Source organism: Gopherus evgoodei, chromosome 1 (genome assembly GCF_007399415.2).
Source record: "Gopherus evgoodei ecotype Sinaloan lineage chromosome 1, rGopEvg1_v1.p, whole genome shotgun sequence".
Lineage (NCBI taxonomy): Eukaryota > Metazoa > Chordata > Testudines > Testudinidae > Gopherus > Gopherus evgoodei.
The window spans coordinates 97,446,263-97,466,101 of record NC_044322.1 but is presented as its reverse complement, the minus strand read 5'-3'; the positions used below and the strand labels follow the sequence as shown (position 1 = coordinate 97,466,101).

The 19,839-nt window shown below is 38.2% G+C and overlaps 1 protein-coding gene across 1 annotated transcript in view; it reads left to right on the top strand.

The window, feature by feature from the left end:
- The window catches only part of STK24 (serine/threonine kinase 24), a 123,450-nt gene extending 105,150 nt beyond the window's left edge, over positions 1-18,300 (top strand). The window contains 4 exon segments of the mRNA XM_030567737.1: positions 2,371-2,494; positions 3,241-3,309; positions 8,443-8,579; positions 14,991-18,300. Of these exon segments, the coding sequence (XP_030423597.1) occupies positions 2,371-2,494; positions 3,241-3,309; positions 8,443-8,579; positions 14,991-15,042 (382 nt within the window). The 3' untranslated portion in view covers positions 15,043-18,300.
- Positions 18,301-19,839: the final 1,539 nt, after the last annotated feature.

Sequence of the window (19,839 nt, the reverse complement as noted above, 5' to 3'; positions counted from 1 at the left end):
ACAACTGTAAGGAGGAGCAGGGATCCGAGGTACAGAGACACCAGTGATCCACTTCACAGCAAGCAGGTGCTTGGGGTGGACAATGGAAAGGGTCAGCATGTGTCTGGGTCTTTGGCGGCAATTCAGTGGCGGATCCCTAAGTCACCGAATTGCTGCCAAAGAAGCGGCGGCGGTAAAAATGCCACTGAAGTATTGCCAATCGCAGCTTTTTTTCCCCCACCGCTTGGGGTAGCAAAAATGCGGGAGCTGGCCCTGCCTGGCATCAGCACCAAATGATTTTAAGGCCTTTCAGTACCTCTTTTTGAGGATAGTAGACACACTGGAGATTGAAATCTCTGACATTGCAGAGAAATTACACAAACTCTTTGAGGTGTTTTTCTGCAATGAGCCCAGCACGCATTGCGTTTCTGAGAAATAAAGGGCTTCTGGACCCCTTGAAGGCACTATGGCAGGTTCTGCAGTATCTGCCCATTGGTCTCTGGGTAGAGTTTAAGGTGTTTATGAACTATAAAATCCTAAATAAGAGATTGCCTCTCTTCCCATGCTGTATTACCACAACTGTAATCAGCAGAAACACTGAAGCGAGATCCCCTCATTATGAGAGAGCAGCTGGAAAGCCTTTCTCTGGGAGGGCTTTGAGACTCTGGAACTTGCACCCTGCCTTGCTCCAAAAGTTGCCTAATTTGGCAACTTTGGGGGCATGCTGCAAAAGATATCTGTTTTGAGACGGTTTTTAGAAAAGGCTGAGGATGTGTTTCCCAGATGACTAAGAGGCAGGAGCAACATTTCCTCTAGATTTCTTTTGTATTCAGTTGTGCATATCATATTTTCATCATGTTTAGATAGACCTTCGTCTCTCCAATCTATTCATTTAAATTGCCCAGTTTGTAATTAGTCACGGCATCTTCCATTCTGTTAAATATTGGGCTGAAGAGGTTTAATATCACACCAAGTTACTTTAAATGTATCTTATATTCCTGTGCTGTACTGAGTAACAAGACTTATGACCGTGCCACAGGTTAACTATTGAAATCAATGCTTTTTCTTATGGTACCAATATAAGTATCTTGGAATTCCCCAAAGATATCATCTGTGCAGGATTCTAACTCCTGGCTCCCAATTGCAAGACTGGTGGAACTCCCCTAGTTGTCTGCCTCCCCACAATCATTACCCATCTCTGCTGGCTCGAGCCCTGCTCCTGTCCCTCTCTGCCCCAGATCCAATCCCACTTCTTTTCTCTCCTCTCCCTCCCCCAGGAGGGATTTGCCTTCACAGCCTGGAGCATGTAAGAGGGTACGGACTGTGTACCCCTACCCCATCAGCAGCAACTGCGCAGGCCCCCTCTCCCTGCACTATAGCTCCCTGCCAGGCTGAGAGGAGCTGCCAAGTGTTGCAGCAGGAGGGCCTGGCAGGTGGAGTGGGACCCTATGCTGGCTGACTGGGCTCCCTCCCCCTCCACTCCTTACCCTCCCTGCTCTCAGGCTTTCTGTGGTGCGGAGAGGAGCCTCTGTGGGTTCCAGAGGAGCTCCTGGGCCAATAGACAGAGCAGGACCCTATGTAGGTCCTACCAGCTGGGAGTGTCTGCCACTCCCCCTGCAGCATATTAAGCTCTTTACCTTTTCTGCTGGTCCTGGGCTTTCTGTGGTGCAGAGAGGACCCACCCTAAGTTCCAATAAGAGGGCCTGGCAGGCAGCGTGCTGGTTGCACTGGGAGCCACCTGAGTTGCGCAGCCATTACCAGACTGCTGTGCAGCTTAAAGGGAGCATTGGCTTGGTGGTTGGCTGAGTTACTGTGGAACTGATGATTTTAACGCAGCTGAGATTTAATTTAATTGTATTGATTATATAATTGTTAGGGCATCTAGACCGTTAGAGAGGCATATTTATTATTTTAAATTTAAATAAATAAATAAGACATTGACTTGTTCTTATCTGGGTTCTCTGCATAGCCTACTACAATGCTAAATGAACACTGACTGAATTTGTGTGTTCAAACTTCCCCAAAACTTTGCCAACTTTACTGTAATTTGGAGCCCTCTGCTGGCATCTGTTATACTGCTAAAAAGTAATATCATTGGTGTCATTCAGCTTGGGAAATCATTGTCAGAGGTAGTAAATGAATGCACGTCTTTCTCTATAATCTTTATTTAATATACAGAAAAACATCTTCAATATTTAAACAAAATCTTTACTTAAGACCCAACCTAATCATTCTTACCACATTGCCTTGTTTTCACTGGCCTGAAAAGCATGGTGTTCTAAATTCACTCTCAAATCTGAAGGTTTTAAGCTTTTTTTGGCATTACTAAATCAATATTACTAACGTAGTAAAGGAAAAATTCTGAAATGTCTTAGTATTTTTTTTTTAAAGTGAAACCGATGGCCAGGCCACAGGTGGTCGCGATTCAGGGGACTGGATCTTTACAATCAGAGAAAAAGACCCCAAGAATGTAGAGAATGGAGCAGCCCAGCCACAGAAACTAGAAAGTAATAAGGTACTGTATTTAATGTTTAATGCTAAAAACAATACTAGAAAGATATACCTCCTAAACATGCTAATCTAGTTCAGTCATCCAACATTTTTTCAAATTTTGTTTCACTTAAGATACTCCTTTGACAGTTTAAATATTCAAAAATCTGCAAAAAGTCTTTTAAAATCATATAGATTACAATTGTTGCTTATATTGAACAGCTCTTATCAATATGATTTCATCCTGAAATACCTTTTCACTCTTACAGTTTGATTTTTTGTAAATATGTGTGATGTTGTTTTTAAATGTTTTATTATGGTTGACTTAGCATTTTGTATCTGCATGTGTCAAGACATTGGGCATAGGATCAGAGTTTTCTCATTTTTAGTAAGCTTCACTATACATTCTTGGAGAAACATTATTATGTAATGCACTTTTGTCATACAAAATCCTACTCTTTAATTATTCTTCATATTGAATTCACACCCACACATAATGTAATCACTTTACACATACTTTGATAGATGATATTAAAACGTAATGTACTACATGAATTAGTTCATATGTATGCATGTTTACATACCCATTTTTGTGTTTTTATATATAGTATATTAGAACTAGGTTTTTTCTGAAACAAATATATAGAAAGCAATGAGGATGCGTTTTCAGAAATCAAATAGCTCAGGCTCAGTTAAGGTAATTTTGAAGCTACAATGTAAATGTTAATCGCGCTCACTCTATTACAGCTGTCACTCTTTTTTCTCTTAAAGGAAAAAGATACCCCCAGGCGTCCTTTGTCTCAGTGTTTATCTGCAATTATATCTCCTTTATTTGTGGAGGTAAGCTGCCTCTGAAAACTTAGTTATTTCTAATATCTCTGTATATGTCTCTTTGGTATATCCAAGGATACTATAACTGATAGGTTAACTCTCCTTATGGTCCAGCAGTAGCATTCTGGTTTATTAGTGTCTCATCTGTTCCTGCTGTTTCTTTCCTGGTTTGTTTACAGCAATGCTCATTTGTGCAGAGCAACCACATCACTTACACTAACTGAAGAGAATGAGGAGAGAAAATAAAGCTGGGAGACAATTCAATAAAGAGGGGAGGTGTGTGTTACTGCTTGGACTGCAGTGCACCAATTTTTTCTGTTGTTGGGTCTTTTTGTCTAATCTGCATTCAGCGCCTCACTTCTCCCCAACGTCTGCTTGATGGACTAGGCTAAGAGAGTATAAAAAGTTCAAAGCCCTGAAGTATAAATGCTGAACTTGTACTGGAATCTAACAAACTATTTTATGCAGATATTCTGTGGAATGTTTCTTTAATTTTTTTATAAGTATATTTACATATGAAGGGGAATACAGACATAATGTAGAGTCAGTTACTTAAAAAATACCTATAGAACTGTATTTGATATCATTAAGCAGTCCTTTCCTACCCTAGCATTGCTGTAGAATAAGGACAAGATTTTCTTTTAAACCGTGTTTCAATCTTTACAACTGTCCTTCCCCTGTGGGTGGAAAAAACAGAGGGCACCAAAAGTATTTTCCTAATCAAAGGAGCTCCGGTCTTGAGGAGGCTCCTGGAAGGTTTCCATGCCACGTAGCAAGCATACACAGTAGAGCAGATACTTACCCAGAAGGGTGGTCTCTGCACCAAAGCTTATTCCGACTCAGCGGAGAGTCAACTTGTCATCCTCATCTGTAAAATGGTGAATAGCATTTTCCTTCCTCATGGGGATGTTGGGTCTTAAATTTATTAGGGGGTTTCCCACCACAAGTTCCCTGTGTGCCACCCTCCTATGCCCCTCTATTTCAGGGGCTCCCTGCTGCTCCCCTCACTTCATCTCTCATGCCAGGGGTTCTGTCTGTTCCCATCTCTTCTCCCCACCCTCATGTCATGGACTGTATTTCATCCCATGGCAGGGGCACTGTGTGTATGTGTCCCCCCTCTTTCCCAGAACTGCAATTTCCCCATCCCATTTCTACCATCCCTCTTGGGCCCTGCGTTTTTCCTCTCCCCAATTTCCACTCTCCCTATCCTGGTTTCCTGCTTTCACAGCCACACACCTGGTTCCCTGCCTTTGGATTCCTGCATCCCCCATCATCACCACCACTCCTCACCACTTGATTTCCTTGTGGGTCTCTGCTTAGCCATCCTCTCTTCCCCCCTAAGAGCAAGTCCACTTCCTCACTCCCCTCTGGGTCCCTGCTTCCCCCCATCACCACTGCCCCATCTCTCTCATCCCTCCTGCTTCCCTTTCTCCCTCACGTGTTCCTTGCTACTCCACTCTTATCCCCATTTAGCTCCTTATGCACTCTGCCTGTAAGATTTTTTGATTCCTATTAGAATCCAAACTACAGATACTCTGAATGCAGCAAGTTAAGCTGCTGCTTCTCATGTGTAGGCAGCAGCAGATTCCATTCCTGCAGCATCAGGGGACGTGGGGGACCTGATTTTCCTCTGACCTAGGCTTTTTCCAGTGTTCTGATTTGAACCAAAATAAATAGGATTCTGTTCAGTGAGACCTAGAACATTCACTGAAATTTTAGAATTGGGCATCTGCAATGTTCAGTTATTGTGTAACAGATACTCAGCGAACTAACTTTTTAAAGTGCTGTGAAATCCTTGCATGGAAGGTGCTATGAAAGTACAAAGTGTAGTACAAAATTAGTAAGGCCTGATCTACACTACGCATTTAAACCAAATTTAGCAGCATTAAACTGAATTAACCCTGCACCCATCCATACAATGAAGCCCTTTATATCGATATAAAGGGCTCTTTAAAAGGATATCTGTACTCCTCTCCGACGAGGGGAGTAGAGCTGAAATCGATATTGCCGTGTCATATTAGGGTTAGTGTGGCCACAATTCGACGGTGTTGGCCTCCGGGCGGTATCCCACAGTGCACCATTGTGACCGCTCTGGAAAGCAATCTGAACTTGGATGCACTGGCCAGGTAGACAGGAAAAGCCCCGTGAATTTTTGAATTTCATTTTCTGTTTGCCCAGCATGGAGCTCTGATCAGCATGGGTGGCGATGCAGTCCCAAATCCAAAAAGAGCTCCAGCATGGACCGTACGGGAGATACTAGATCTGATCGCTGTATGGGGAGACAAATCTGTTCTATCAGAGCTCAGTTACAAAAGATGAAATGACAAAGCATTTGAAAAAATCTCCAGGCTATGATAGCAGAGTCCACAGCAGGGACTCAGCACAGTGCTGCGTGACAAGCGTAACGGAAAGCCAAAGAATCAAATGGACGCTCATGGAGGGAGGGAGGGGGTACTGAGGACTCCAGCTTATCCCACAGTCCCCGCAGTCTCCGAAAAGTATTTGCATTCTTGGCTGAGCTCCCAATGCCTGAAGGGTCAAAAACATTTTCCCAGGTGTTTCAGGGTGTATGTATTCAATTTACACCCTTCCCTCCCCCGCCGAAAGAAAAGGGAAAAAAATCGTTTCTCGCCTTTTTTCAGTGTAACCCTATGTCTACTGCATACTGCTGGTTGACGGGGTGCTGCAGCACTGAACACCAGCATCTCCTTCCCAGTGGCAAACGGTGCAAAATGACTGGTATCCATCATCATCAGCCCGTGAGTGCTCCTGGCTGGCCTCGGTGAGGTCAGCCAGGGGCACCTGAGTAAAAATGGGAATGACTCCTGGTCATTCCCGGCAGACGGTACAGAAGGCTTGGTAACCGTCCTCATCATAGCAGCTGGAGGCCGAGTTCCATCAGCCCCCCACCCCCTTCATGTCTAAAGAAGGTTCTGTACTCCCTGAACTATCATAGCAGCTGGAGACTGCGCTCCTCTCCCCCCCTCCCCTTAATGTCCTGCCTGGACTACCATAGCAGCTGGAGGCTGCCTCCCCCTCATTTTATCTCACTAAAAACTCAGTGTTTCTTATTCCTGGATTCTTTATTACTTCATCACTCAAATGGGGGGATGTTGCCACGGTAGCCCAAGAGGGTTGGGGAGGACGAAATCAATGGGTGGTGGTGTTGCAGGGGCATCCCCTAGAATGTCATGCAGCTCATCATTTCTACAGGATCTCTGCGGCTCTGACCCGAAGCAGCTGTGCTCTCTGGTTCTCTAGTACACTTGCCCCACATTCTAGGCAGGACTGACTCTATTTTTAGACAAAACATAAAGAAGGGAATGACCCGGGGAGTCATTCCCATTTTTGTCCATGTACCCCCGGCCGACCTCAGCAAGGCCAGCCAGGAGCACCCATGACAGCAGCAGACAGTACAAAAGGATTGATAACCATCATCGTCAACTTCCAAATGCAAATGGTGCAAAATGACTGATAACCATCATCTCATCGCCAATTTACAATGGCAGATGATGCAATAGGGATAGTAAATGCCTCTGCTACCTTGCAAAGGCAAATTAATGCTGCTGTGTAGCACTGCAGTACCACCTCTGTCAACAGCATCCAGTACACATACAGTGACAAAAGGCAAAACGGGCTCCATGGTTGCCAAGCTATGGCGTCTGCCAGGGCAATCCAGGGAAAAAGGGCACAAAATGATTGTCTGCTGTTGCTTTCACAGAGGAAGGATTGAGTGACGACATTTACCCAGAATCACCCGCGACACTGTTTTTGCCCCATCATGCTGTCAAGGTTTTTTCCTCACTTTGTACTTTAGGGTTCAAGAAGTGGGGACCTGCATGATCACTTTTAAGTTTAATTACTAGCTTAAATTTGGTACGCTGCCACCAGCCAGATGTCTGTGTCTGGCACACTTCTGTTCCCCGAAAACCTTCCCTGGAGAACCCAAGACCCAAACCCCTTGGGTCTCAAAACAAGGAGAATTTAACCATCCCCCTCCTTTCCCCCCCACCAATCCCTGGTGAGTTTAGACTCAATCCCTTGGATTCTAAAACAAGGAAAAATCAATCAGGTTCTTAAACAGAAAGCTTTTAATTAAAGAAAGAAAAGGTAAAAATTATCTCTGTAAAATCAGGATGGAAAATGCTTTACAGGATACTCAGATTCATATAGACTAGAGGGACTCTCCCCCCTAGCCTGAGATTCAAAGTTACAGCAAACAGAGGTAAAAATCCTTCCAGCAAAAAGACACATTTACCAGTTGAGAAAACAAACATAAGACTAATCCGCCTTGCCTGCTATTACTTACTATTTGGAAACATGAAAGACTGATTCAGAAAGATTGGAGAACCTAGAATCATGTCCCGTTCCTCTCAGTCCCGAGAGCGAACAATGAACCAAACAAAAAGCACAAACAAAGACTTCCCTCCACCAAGATTTGAAAGTATCTTGTCCCTCTATTGGTCCTTTGGTCAGGTGTCAGCCAGGTTCACTGAGCTTCTTAAGGCTTTACAGGTAAAAGAAACATTAACCCTTAACCATCTGTTTATGACACATGCATTGGGATCTCAACCCAGAATTCCAGTGGGCGGGGGAGACTGCGGGAAATATGGAATAGCTACGGGATAGCTACCCACAGTGCAACGCTCCGGAAATTGATGCTAGCCTCGGTACATGGACGCACATCGCCGAATTAATATGCTTATTGTGGCTGTGTGCACTCGACTTTATACAATCTGTTTTAAAAAAACGGTTTCTGTAAAATCGGAATAATCCCATAGTGTAGACATACCCTAAGACTAACTCTTACTTTGTATGCAACAGCACCTTTCTAAAATCTGGAAAATAGAATTGCTGGTGACCTCAGATGATCCTTGGTTTCTTGGGTTGGGGGTTTCACATCCCACATGACCACCTTATTTTTGTGAATGCTTAGACTGCTTTTTTACTGACCTGCGATAAAAATCTCTAATTACAAATAGTGTGTTTCTCTAGCTAGACTTTTTAATGATAACATTAAAAAAAAAGTACTAATTTTCAGGAGTCTAGTTCTGTGGAAACAGAGAAATTAACACATAATATTACATGTTCAAATATTTGTCAGATAATTACATTGTTAATGTAGTTTTGCCTTTTTTTTAGTTGAAAGAGAAAACTCAGGCATATGGTGACAACATGGGGTCCATCGAAGAACTGAGAGAAGCTATTTATTTAGCTGAGGAGGCTTGTCCAGGCATTTCAGATACCATGGTATCGCAGCTTGTACAGAGGCTTCAGAGGTAACAATAAAAATACTTCTGCATAAAGACTTACAGAAAATTGCAAGACTTACTTTAATATTTGCCAAGTATTTTGTAAAATACAAGTACCGACTGATATTTCTGTATTATAAAGATAAAATATTTTCTGATGTGCTTTTACTTTGTTTATGAAAACGTAATTGTTTAATAAAAAAATTCTTAGCCTATTAGGAACTTAAATTTCTTTTTCCTATCTTCATTATATATACTCACTTTCACACACTGCATACTGTATATTTAATGTATTGTCTGCAAAGCCAAACCAGAAAAAGAACACTACTATGAGTTACATAAAAATGAACTTTTTCTTTTTAAATAGTAAGGATACGAAACTGATCAGAGATTTGCAATGTGGGATATAGTCCCAGGAGAGATTGGATTAGTGGGCTGTGGGGTGTATGTATATATTTTAAAAAGAGTATTTGAATAATTTACATTCATGACTGTTGACCTCTGCTGTCTCCTGGTAGAAAAGGAAGAGGTCAAATATCAAATTTGGAAATTTCCTTTACTCATTGGTCTATAATGAATGTGAGTTCCAAATTTCAAGATACTAGCTCAGTGGAAATGTGTGTGTGGGGAATGTATTAAATATTACATGAAAATAAAATAGAAAGTGCTGTTGTGCCCACGATAATTAAAGGTAAAAACTGTTTGCATTTTAAAACCCTCTTCTTTTCTGGTTGTGAACTTGTGAATCATTCTCTTTCCACTCGTGCCTTCTGTCCAAAAGTGAAATTTTGGAAAAGTTCAAACTAACTCTCTTTAGTTGCTAAAATAACTAGTGCCCAAAAGAAATATGTTTCAAAGTGGTCTAATAAGGATACATCAATGAATTGTGTGCCCTTTACCAATATTTAAAAACACTAAAAAAATCCAGGATAATAGTTGAAAGCAATTTAAAAAAAATACTATGCAGAGTGCACAATAATGTTCATTACCATTGTCCAGTATGTTTACCGTAATAAGATTTTTCCACCTTTCATCACAAAGAAAATGCTCATTGAGATTAAGAGAGTGTGTCAAGGTTTATGGTCCTCAAACTGCTGCTGGAACAGTTCTGCATGACAGAGATTGTATAAGCATATCAACAAATTTTCAAAAAGTCTTCCATCTTAACATAAAAGTAATAAGTTGTGGATATGAATAACTATGGTTCCCTTGATTTTTGGACCTCCGTATTTTTTGCATCATTATTTTAAATTCTTCTGCCTTAATACAGATACTCTTGTATTTAGGACCTGGGTGCTCATGTGAATAGTTCCTACTTGTCTAAGCAATCTCATTAAAGTTAAAGACCACTTGTGGTTAAGGGTATGCAAATTGAGCCCTTAGTGTGTTTGTATAATAATATACTTTAAAAAAAAATAATCTCAATGCCTGGAACCCAGTTATAATACATATCTGTTTTGGCAATATACCAATATATCTTGGGTTCCATCTAAAGTGGAGTTTAATGAAGAAACCATTAATATTTCTATATGTGAAGCATTTGTTCATACTCTGGTTTGAGAAACGTAACTGTGGCTGAATTTAAATTTGTATATTGAAATTGATTATTTCTTTATAAATAAAGTTCTACATAATTTAAAAAGGGCCACATATACTCAAAACTTAATTTTATTTTTTTACAAAAATCTCCAATTATATTGATAGTAACTGAACATCAATGGCTGCATTGGGATGAATTTTACATGTTTCAAAGAGTTTCTGTAGGACCAACCACTATATGTTTACTAATAAAATTAAAAAACAAATGCAAATTTGGTAAAATATGTAATAGCTTTATAAAGTCTAGTGTAAATCTGATTTGATGCAGTTCAAGTTTATTAGTAGTAAACTTGTCTAGAGAATGAACAAAACCAGTCACCTAAAAAAAAAAAGGCATATTAAATTAATATTAAGGACAAAGAATGTTGCTGAGCATGACCTCTTACGCCTGTGCATTGCAGCAGCAGATGAGCCATTCAGAAACCCACCCACTATTAGAATATTTCAAACAGTAGGAAATGCTGTGTATAAAAAACCTCTGGAAAACGAATATTTCACAGCTAAATATGTATATCAGCTAATCAGTTTTTGTACTGTATTGACATAAGCCAAATTTTGCACAGGAAGAATTTGAGTTGTAATATGTTTGTCTATAATTATAAGAAACAAGTATAAAGAATTACTATATAATGCTAGGGCTGTCAAGTGATTTAAAAAAGTAATTGTGAATAAAAAAATTAATCGCGATTAATTGTGCTGATAATAATGGAATACCTTTGATTTAAATATTTTTGAATGTTTTCTACATTTTCGAATATATTGAGTTCAATTGCAAAACAGAATACAAAGTGGTACAGTATTCTGTTAATACTTATTTTTTATTACAAATATTTGCACTATAAAAAACAAGATATAGTATTTTTCAATTTACCTAATACAAGTACTGTAGTGCAGTCTCTTTATCATGAAAGTTGAACTTACAAATGTAGAATTATGTACAAAAAAAACTGCATTAAAAATAAAACAGTGTAAAACTTTAGAGCCTACAAATCCAATCAGTCCTACTTCTTGTTCAGCCAATCCATCAGACAAACAAGTTTGTTTACATTTGCAGAAGAAAATGCTGCCTGCTTCTTGTTTACAGGGTCACCTGAAAGAATGCATTTGCGTGGCACTGTTTGTAGCTGGCGTTGCAAGATATTTACGTGCCAGATGCAGTAAAGATTAATGTCCCTTTATGCTTCAGCCATCATTCCAGAGGACATGCGTCCATGCTGACAACAGGTTCTGCTCAATAACTGTCCGAAGCAGTGTGGACCATCTCATGTTTATTTTCATCATCTGAATCAGATGGCACTACCAGAAGGTTGATTTTCTTTTTTGATGGTTTGGGTTCTGTAATTTCCGCATCAAAGTGTTGCTTTTTTAAGACTTCTGAAAGCATGCTCTACACCTCATCCTTCTCAGATTTTGGAAGGCACTTCAAATTCTTAAATTTTGGACCGAGTTCTGTAGCTATCTTTAGGAATTTCACATTGGTATCTTCCTTGCATTTTGTCAAATTTTGCAATGGAAGTGTTCTTAAAATGAATAACGTGCTGAGTCGTCATCCAAGACTGCTATAACATGAAATCTATGGCAGAATATGGGTAAAACATCAGGAGGCATACAATTCTTCCCCAATGAGTTCAGTCACAAATTTAATTAACACATTATTTTTTTAATGAGCGTCATCAACATGGAAGCATTTCCTCTGGAACGGTTGCCGAAGCATCAATAGGCATATGAATCTTTAGCGCATCTGGCACGTAAATATCTTGCAACAGTGTCATACGAATGCCTGTTCTCACTTTCAGATGACATTGTAATTAAGAAGTGGGCAGTATTATCTCCTGTAAATGTAAACAATCTTTTTCATGTTAGCGATTGGCTAAATAAGAAGTAAGACTGAGGGGACTTGTATGTCCTAAAGTTTTACATTGTTTTGTTTTGAGTGCAATTATGTAACAAAAAAAATTAAGTTGTGCTTTCATGATAAAGAGATTGCACTACAGTACTTATGAGGTGAATTGAAAAATACAATTTCTTTTGTTTATCGTTTTTACAGTGCAAATATTTGTAATCAAATATAATATAAGTTAAGTATCAGAGAGGTAGCCGTGTTAGTCTGGATCTGTAAAAGCAGCAAAGAGTCCTGTGGCATCTTATAGACTAAGAGAAGTATTGGAGCACGAGCTTTCGTGGGTGAATACCCACTTCATCGGATGCATCCAACGAAGTGGGTATTCACCCACGAAAGCTCGTGCTCCAATATGTCTGTTAGTCTATAAGGTGCCACAGGACTCTTTGCTGCTTATAATATAAGTGAGCATTGCACACTTTGTATTCTGTGTTGTAATAGAAATCAGTATATTTGAAAATGTAGAAAAACATCCAAAATATACAATAAATTTCAATTGTATTCTTTGTTTAACAGTGAGATTAAACTGTGATTAATTGTGATTAATTTTTTTAGTTAATTACGTAAGTTAACTATGATTAATCACACCCCTTTTTAATACATATCCCTTAGAGGTTGGTTTAACTCCTCATCTGAATCCCTCTGTTATATACCTTCAGGCAATCCCTCTTCTCATCATAATACTTGCTTTAATCTTACTTTACTTATCTGTTGTTCAGGGTCTTGTCTTTTTTCTTATCTTACTGTGATTGTAAATTGTTTGCAGTAGGGACTGTCTTTACCTGCATTTGTACATTGCTATTTAATTTTATGATGCTGTATAAATTACATCAAAGAAATTCGTTGTATTATTAGTCATTTAATGATACGTATTAACACAATGGTTTTGTAGTTTAAAATAATTAATATTCCTAAAATGTAAAACCAGTTCTTCTTTCTTTTAAATACATTTTCAATTTTTAATGCGATACATTTTAAAGTAATTTTTATTAAGTTGACCACTTTTTAAGTTTATAAAGTTTATTAAGTTTATCAACTTTATTAAGTTGACCCTGCTGTCATAAGAAAAGTTGAAAAGGTTTATCAGAGACTTTGCATAATTTTTAGCCCCCTCTGTGTAGGATAATCTGCTATCCATGCTCTGTTAGCAGTTTGAAGCTGAGTAAGCCTGAGATCAAAAAGTCTTTACAAAAAAAATTTTAAGACTTTAAAACTAGACTCCCATCAGAAAAATGTTTTTGCATTTGAATAACAGGTTTTTTTCAGGCATATTCACCTTTTTTGTGTAGTTTGAGATAATCATAGAAATGTAGGACTGCAGACGACCTTGAGAGGTCAGCAAGTCCAGCTCCCCATGCTGAGGCAGGATCAAATATACCTAGACAAAACTCTGACATGTTTGTCTAACCTGTTCTTAAATCTCTCTGTGACAGGGATCCCATAACCTCCTTTTGGAAGTGTTTTCCAGTGCTTACTATCCTTATAGTTAGAAAGATTTTCCTGTTATCTAATCTAAATCTTGCCCTGCTGCAGTTTAAGCCAATTACTTCTTGTCCTACCTTCAATGGACATGGAGAAGAATTGGTCACAGTATAATACCCCTTAGAAACCACGTTTTCTAAACCTTTGATAATTTTTGTTGCTCTCCTCTATATTCTCCAGTGTAAGAAAAGATATTGGCAAAGTGTGGTGCCCAAAACTGAACACTTTACTCCAGCTGAGGTGTCACCAGTGCGAGTAGAGTGAGACAATAACCTTCCGTGTCTTATGTATTGCCACTCCTGTTAATAGATCCCAGAACGATACCAGCCTTTTTTGCAAATGCATTGTATTTGTTGATTCATATTCAGTTTGTGATTCACTATAACCACAGTGCAATACTGTAGTATAGCTAGTTCTTTGTATTTGTGCATTCGAGTTTTCCTTCCTAAGTGTAATACTTTTACACTTGTCTTTTGTTGATTTCAGACCAATTTTCCAGTTTGTCAAGGTCATTTGAATTCTAGTCCTGCCCTTCAAAATGCTTGCAATCCCTCCCAAGTTGGTGTCATCCACAAATTTTATAAGCATACTCTTCACTTCATTATCCAAATCATTAATGATGATCCAAGTTACTAATTTTAGATATTCCTCTCTACACATCTATGAAGGTGAAAGGATATCACTTATTTGTGTACACTTCAGTATACTTTGAATATTAAATACTATTGCCATTTGATCCCATCTTTGAACAAAAGTGTAGTTTTTTTATAGTATCAAGTTCTTTTCTTTACACGTTTTAATGCCTAAAATTATCTTTTCACTGATGATCGCAGTATTCTTGACATTAACAAGATTTTATATTTTAAAGTACAATACCTAGCCCTAGTGAGTTGTGGTGAGCACTGAGGAATAGTAGAATTCATAAACGGGTTGTGGTGTAGTGATTAGAAAGAGCATATTCTGGTCTATAATATTCTTTAAAATTTAGTGAAGCTTAATGTATTAACTCCCCCCCCCCCAAAAAAAAAAAAAAAAAGCTTTGGAATGGGAAAGTTATTTTTCTTTTGGTGGGAGGGAGGCAGGTCTAGTTCAAAAAACTTCTCGTGACCCAGAATATTTGAGGTGGGAGACACCAAGTTTCCCAAGGTAGGGGTTTTGAATGAAAACACACAGGATTAATTAAATGATTGTGTACCCATTAAAAGATATTTGAGGATTGAGTGTTGTCATTCTGATGAACAGAAACCATAGTTATGCACTTGCCATGTCTTATTTGTATGATATTCAGGTCTGTAGCTTGGTTATATTTTTTTAAAGTACGTGTGGTCAAAGTATGATCCTGAAGGAAGAAAGCTCTAAGTTCCTACTTACAGCACAATTTAATGACTTTTTAATCATTCTTGTTATGTAACAAGAGTTTGAAAGTGACCAAAATAGCCATTTCTTTTCTTCTCCAGATATTCACTGACTGGAGGAAGTACTTTCGTCTCACTGAAGTATGAGTTTTGAATTTTTCAAAGTCAACAGGCCACCCTGTGGTGTCTGCATTGAGGAAGTGTTGATCGACCGCTCTTCAGTGAAAGGACATTGCTGAATGTGCAACAGCAAGAAATGAAGTCTCTCAGATGGGGTGTTGTTTTCAGCTCCTTAAGCCTATAGTTTTTTTAACCATAGTGCACATATTTAAGAGAAGAAGTGTCTGTTTATGACATCTGCAATGTATATTACATTTGTGATAAGGACACTGAGGATATTGTGAAATCTCAGGTATTTTGCTTAAGGATAACTCCTTTGGGAGATAGAAATGCATTCTGTTGGATTTGTGTACCTATTTGTATATAGTGTCATTTTTGTACTGAAAACCCTTTAAACCTGTATAAGGAGTCACTGTGTGTACAAAATGACCAAATCTTCTGTAGATAATGTTATGGAGGTAAATATTGACAGGCCATAAGTATTGCGTTGCCTTTATTTCATGTAAAATTTCAATTATGTGGCAAGTGATTCTGGTTTGATTTTGTGTTTGAAGAGGTCACGTAAAAGATAGTAAATGCCCTATTATGAAAACCTGCTATTTGTTACCTCAGTGTATCCAAATTTCCTCGTTTGTCCTACATCCCTCTCTGTTTACAACTTGGAAGCTGGCTTTCTGATTATGGTACTACTTTTGGTTTATTTCAATTTAACACATCTTGTCTCATATAAAGCTTTAAATTGTTTGTTTGTTGTTTCTACAGAATTTTTCACTTTTACATTGTTTTAAATTGTGCCCGTTGTAGATTCTGAATCGTATGTTTTGTCCAGGTTATAATATAGACTTGTTGAAGCTTGTTGGGAAATCTAAATACCTTTTACATCTATACATATCTGAATGCTTACATAAATAAATTTTATAACCTACATATATTTTGAAATCTTGAAATATCTTACAACCTTGGCTTTCAGAGAGTGGAAAGTGTTCATATAGAGGGCTGCTGTTTTTAATTATAAAATGAAATTGTCTCGGTGAGTAAAAGAAAAAAATTGAATTTATCAATATATAGAAAGGCCCAATCCTGCAGTCCTTAAGTCTATGCATCTCCTATTGAAACTGATGGGAGTTACAGACATCAGTATTGCAGAATTGGGCCCAAAGTACAGAGTATTCCATAATCTTTATCACAAAAAAGTATGTGAATTTTGATTTCCTGAAATGAAAAATCTCCAGCACTGCTGTGGTTATTTCTGAATAACTTTATAAGTGTTTCAGTCTCCTTGGAAATGGTAGTTGTATGTAATTTGTGAAGTGACATCTCTTCATGGTATTTACTATATAGTTTAGTATAGTTTGCTTTACCAAGAGCAGAAATAAGTAATTAGTTTTCCTTGATAGGCAGGAGAGGGAGGATTTTGTCTTGTTTCACTCCACAAATTGATAATTACACGTCAGGTGTGTATTTTTGATGTAATGTAATTGTCAGATCTCTAGTTATCTGTTCTCACATTATTTTAGAACTAGAAAACAAATGACTCTTGGAAGTGAATGAAATAAATGAATAACGTAGATACATTATACCTGCCAGCCTATAGCATAATTTTGCCAGGGAAAGGCTGATTGTTAAATGGTGTGGTTCCTATATATGAACTAAGGTGCTGTTTTTCAACCCTCTCAACTTAATTATCATTTTAAGATTATGTACTATTTGTGTGATCTTGAAGCTAGGAAGACATAGTTTAATCTAGAAGAAATAAACACACAACTGCCCCTTTACTAACTAGAAATGTGCATTTGAATCTTGATGCAGTGAAATGAGGAATTTACCCTTTTTAACGCAGAAATCAACAGAGAATCAGTTCTACCGCTTGAGAATATGTAGTGGTAGTGTTGTGGGTAGCATATAGAAATAATCAGAGATAAATTGAAGTTTAAATGGAACCACTGAAACCTTCCCAGTGTCCTCTGTTACTATAAGAATGTCTTTAAATTGAAATGAGCTAGCTGGGAAAGAGCACACTTTGAAGATTTAGAGGCAAGTCAGATTTACAAGACAATATGGAGTTTCACTTTGAAATTTCTGAAGCAGAAGTTAGTCAGAAAATTGTCCGGTGTTCAGAAGGTGTAATCACTGACCTGCCCTTTTATTTTGTTATGAAAAACTACCCGGTTTGAGTGTCATTGAGAATGATTATAACAGATGATGCTTGGTGAAGGCAACCTTTGATTAAATAACTAAACAGATAGACACAGTTAGACGGCCAATTGGCCAAAAGCATAAGACTTAAAAAGAAAAACATAGTTAATTTATGGTGTAGATATGAGTATTTTTATATATAATATAAAATATATATGTTAATGCAGATCAATCTTCAGATACGATGCAAAAATCAACATTTTGTCTTGAATGTACAATGACAATCATTTGCTGGAGAAAAAATATTAGTTTCAGAAATAAATCTGTACCAGTAATAGAAAACTTCTTTCATTTGAGGTCAATATGTCTCGGAGATAAGTATGGCATAAGTAGTCTCTGAGGCAAGATATTTAAGAAAATTTTAATATTATTCTGAGAAAATATCTTCTGCTAAGAACTTGACATTGTACTATTGCAGTTAAGCTAAGTTTTTCTGGTACCGGTAAAGCAGCTATTTCAAAATTCCCCTTGAATAAAGTGAAGGCTCAATCCAAATTTACCTTAGTAACAAGTATTACGCTAGTCATGCAGTGGACTCTTCACTTGTAAGAGGTTGCGAGACTACGCACTAAATAAACTGTTAAAAAACAAAAAAATTAACCAGAAAAATTCTTTGAAAATGGAAAGATGTTTTGGTTTTTTTGTGCATCAAGTGTATGTGTTTTTTAGTTAACAACCTTAATTTCCCTTGCAATTGCACTATTATAGTTGATAAACACTGTTTAGTAGACCCTGGTGGCATCACTAACAAATTATTGCACCAGGCCTCTGGTAAAATAATGAAACATTTCTTCTGTTTCTCACAATGTAATCAAGTGCCATTGCCTCTTGAAAGCAACAGTTTGTAAATGGTTCTTGAGTTGTACTTGTGAAGTGTCTGGTTCAGTTTTTGATCTTTTATATAGCACTTAGCTTGTTGTTTTTTTTGTGAACACATAGTACTGATGTCTGTTTGTAACAGTTTATTTCCTTTCTTAAAGAAACATAGCTAACGTATTTCAGCTACCAATATGGCAATAAAGCGGGTGATCATCAGGAAGTGTTCATATGCATAGGTATAGTGCAAGGGTCAATAAAGATCACAGAAACTAAATGATTCTTGTAGTGTGTGTGTGTACTTTGGGACTGGGGACGTCTTAAAATGTAGCAGAAAGTCTGCGAACCTAGTTCTTCAGACTGCATAAAATTTGAAGTGCTATCAGTTGCACTAGGCATATGTAGTAGTTCTATCATATGTGATTGGGTTTCTGCCCTTCTTTAAGCATGCATTAAATTGTTCTCTAAGCAGAATCTAATGTGTACATTTTGATTTCTATAACACTGCTGACTGTTTATGCCCTCTGTACCTAAACTTCACTTCTGTTGTTCTGCCAGGTATTGAAAACTACATCTCTCTCTCTCACACACACGCGCACACACACACACACATGCACACACAATATATAGATAGAGAAATGTAATGCAGTTATGACATCTGTGCGGTCAGTAAGAAGATATTCTAGATCCCCTTTTGGGGAAAATCTCTGAGTCTTGTGTGACCAGTCTTAAGTAATGTTAAACAGAACATTTAAAAATGGAGTTCTAATTTTGAGATGATTATAGAAGATGTTTTCTCATGCAAGAAGTCTGAATATATTAAACTACAGCTTCATCTAAACAAATAACATTGCAGCTCTTTCAATAATGGCATGATAAATTTCACTTTATAAAATTCAGTAATCTTACAGTTGGTCTAATGAGATGAAGAATTCTAGGACTTGTCTGCACACAAGCCAGACCAATTTAACAGAAGATGTGATGTTGCACTGTTTAGATAAACCATTGCAGCTGTATGTAAACATTCATTCATTAAGTTTAATCTGCTTGTACTTAGACACACGTTGGTCCATGCCAGCTGACTTGGCTCGTGGGGCTCAGGCTAAGAGCTGTTTAATTGTAGTGTAGACTTTTGGGGCACGGGGGTATCTAATTGCAGTGTAGACATACCTTGGGTAACATGTATCACAGGGAAATTATTTTCTGGTGCAGGACCTGTGGAGCTGCTTTCATTGAATGTTTAACATTTCCTGCAGGAAAAGGTTTGATAAGGGATTGCTTGGTATTCTGATGTATTTGTAAATTCTTTCAGGTATTCCTCCCCCTGGGCCTGTAATTGTGGGGTATTGTCCTTATTTTAACTTTGGAAGGCGATTGCCCTTTTGTTGGTCTCATGTAGAATCAGTGCCAGTCGTCATTTTTTTGTGAGTTTGTTTGTATGAGTGACATAAGATATATCTTAACCATTTTATTTCATAGTTAGAAGCCAGAGAGAGCAGCCTTGCTTTCTTCGGGTGCTTGTGGCAGGTCCATGGCCACTGTAGGTTTGTTGCGTGCCCCGCACGTTCACCGGAAATTTTTCCCTGAGTTGTACAGTTGGGATGGCTTGGACACTCTCTGGGGCCTCACAGTCATAGTGCTAGTGTAAAGGGCCCAGCTGACCCTGCTCTCCCTCAATTCCTCCTTACTGCCCATGATGTTCACTGGAACTGCTCTCCTTGCTATAGTAAGCTTTTCTCAGTGGACTTGGTATTTTTTTTCTTCTGTTGTATATAGTTAGTGTTTGTAAATAGTTTGTCTTAATTAGTTAGTATAGGTG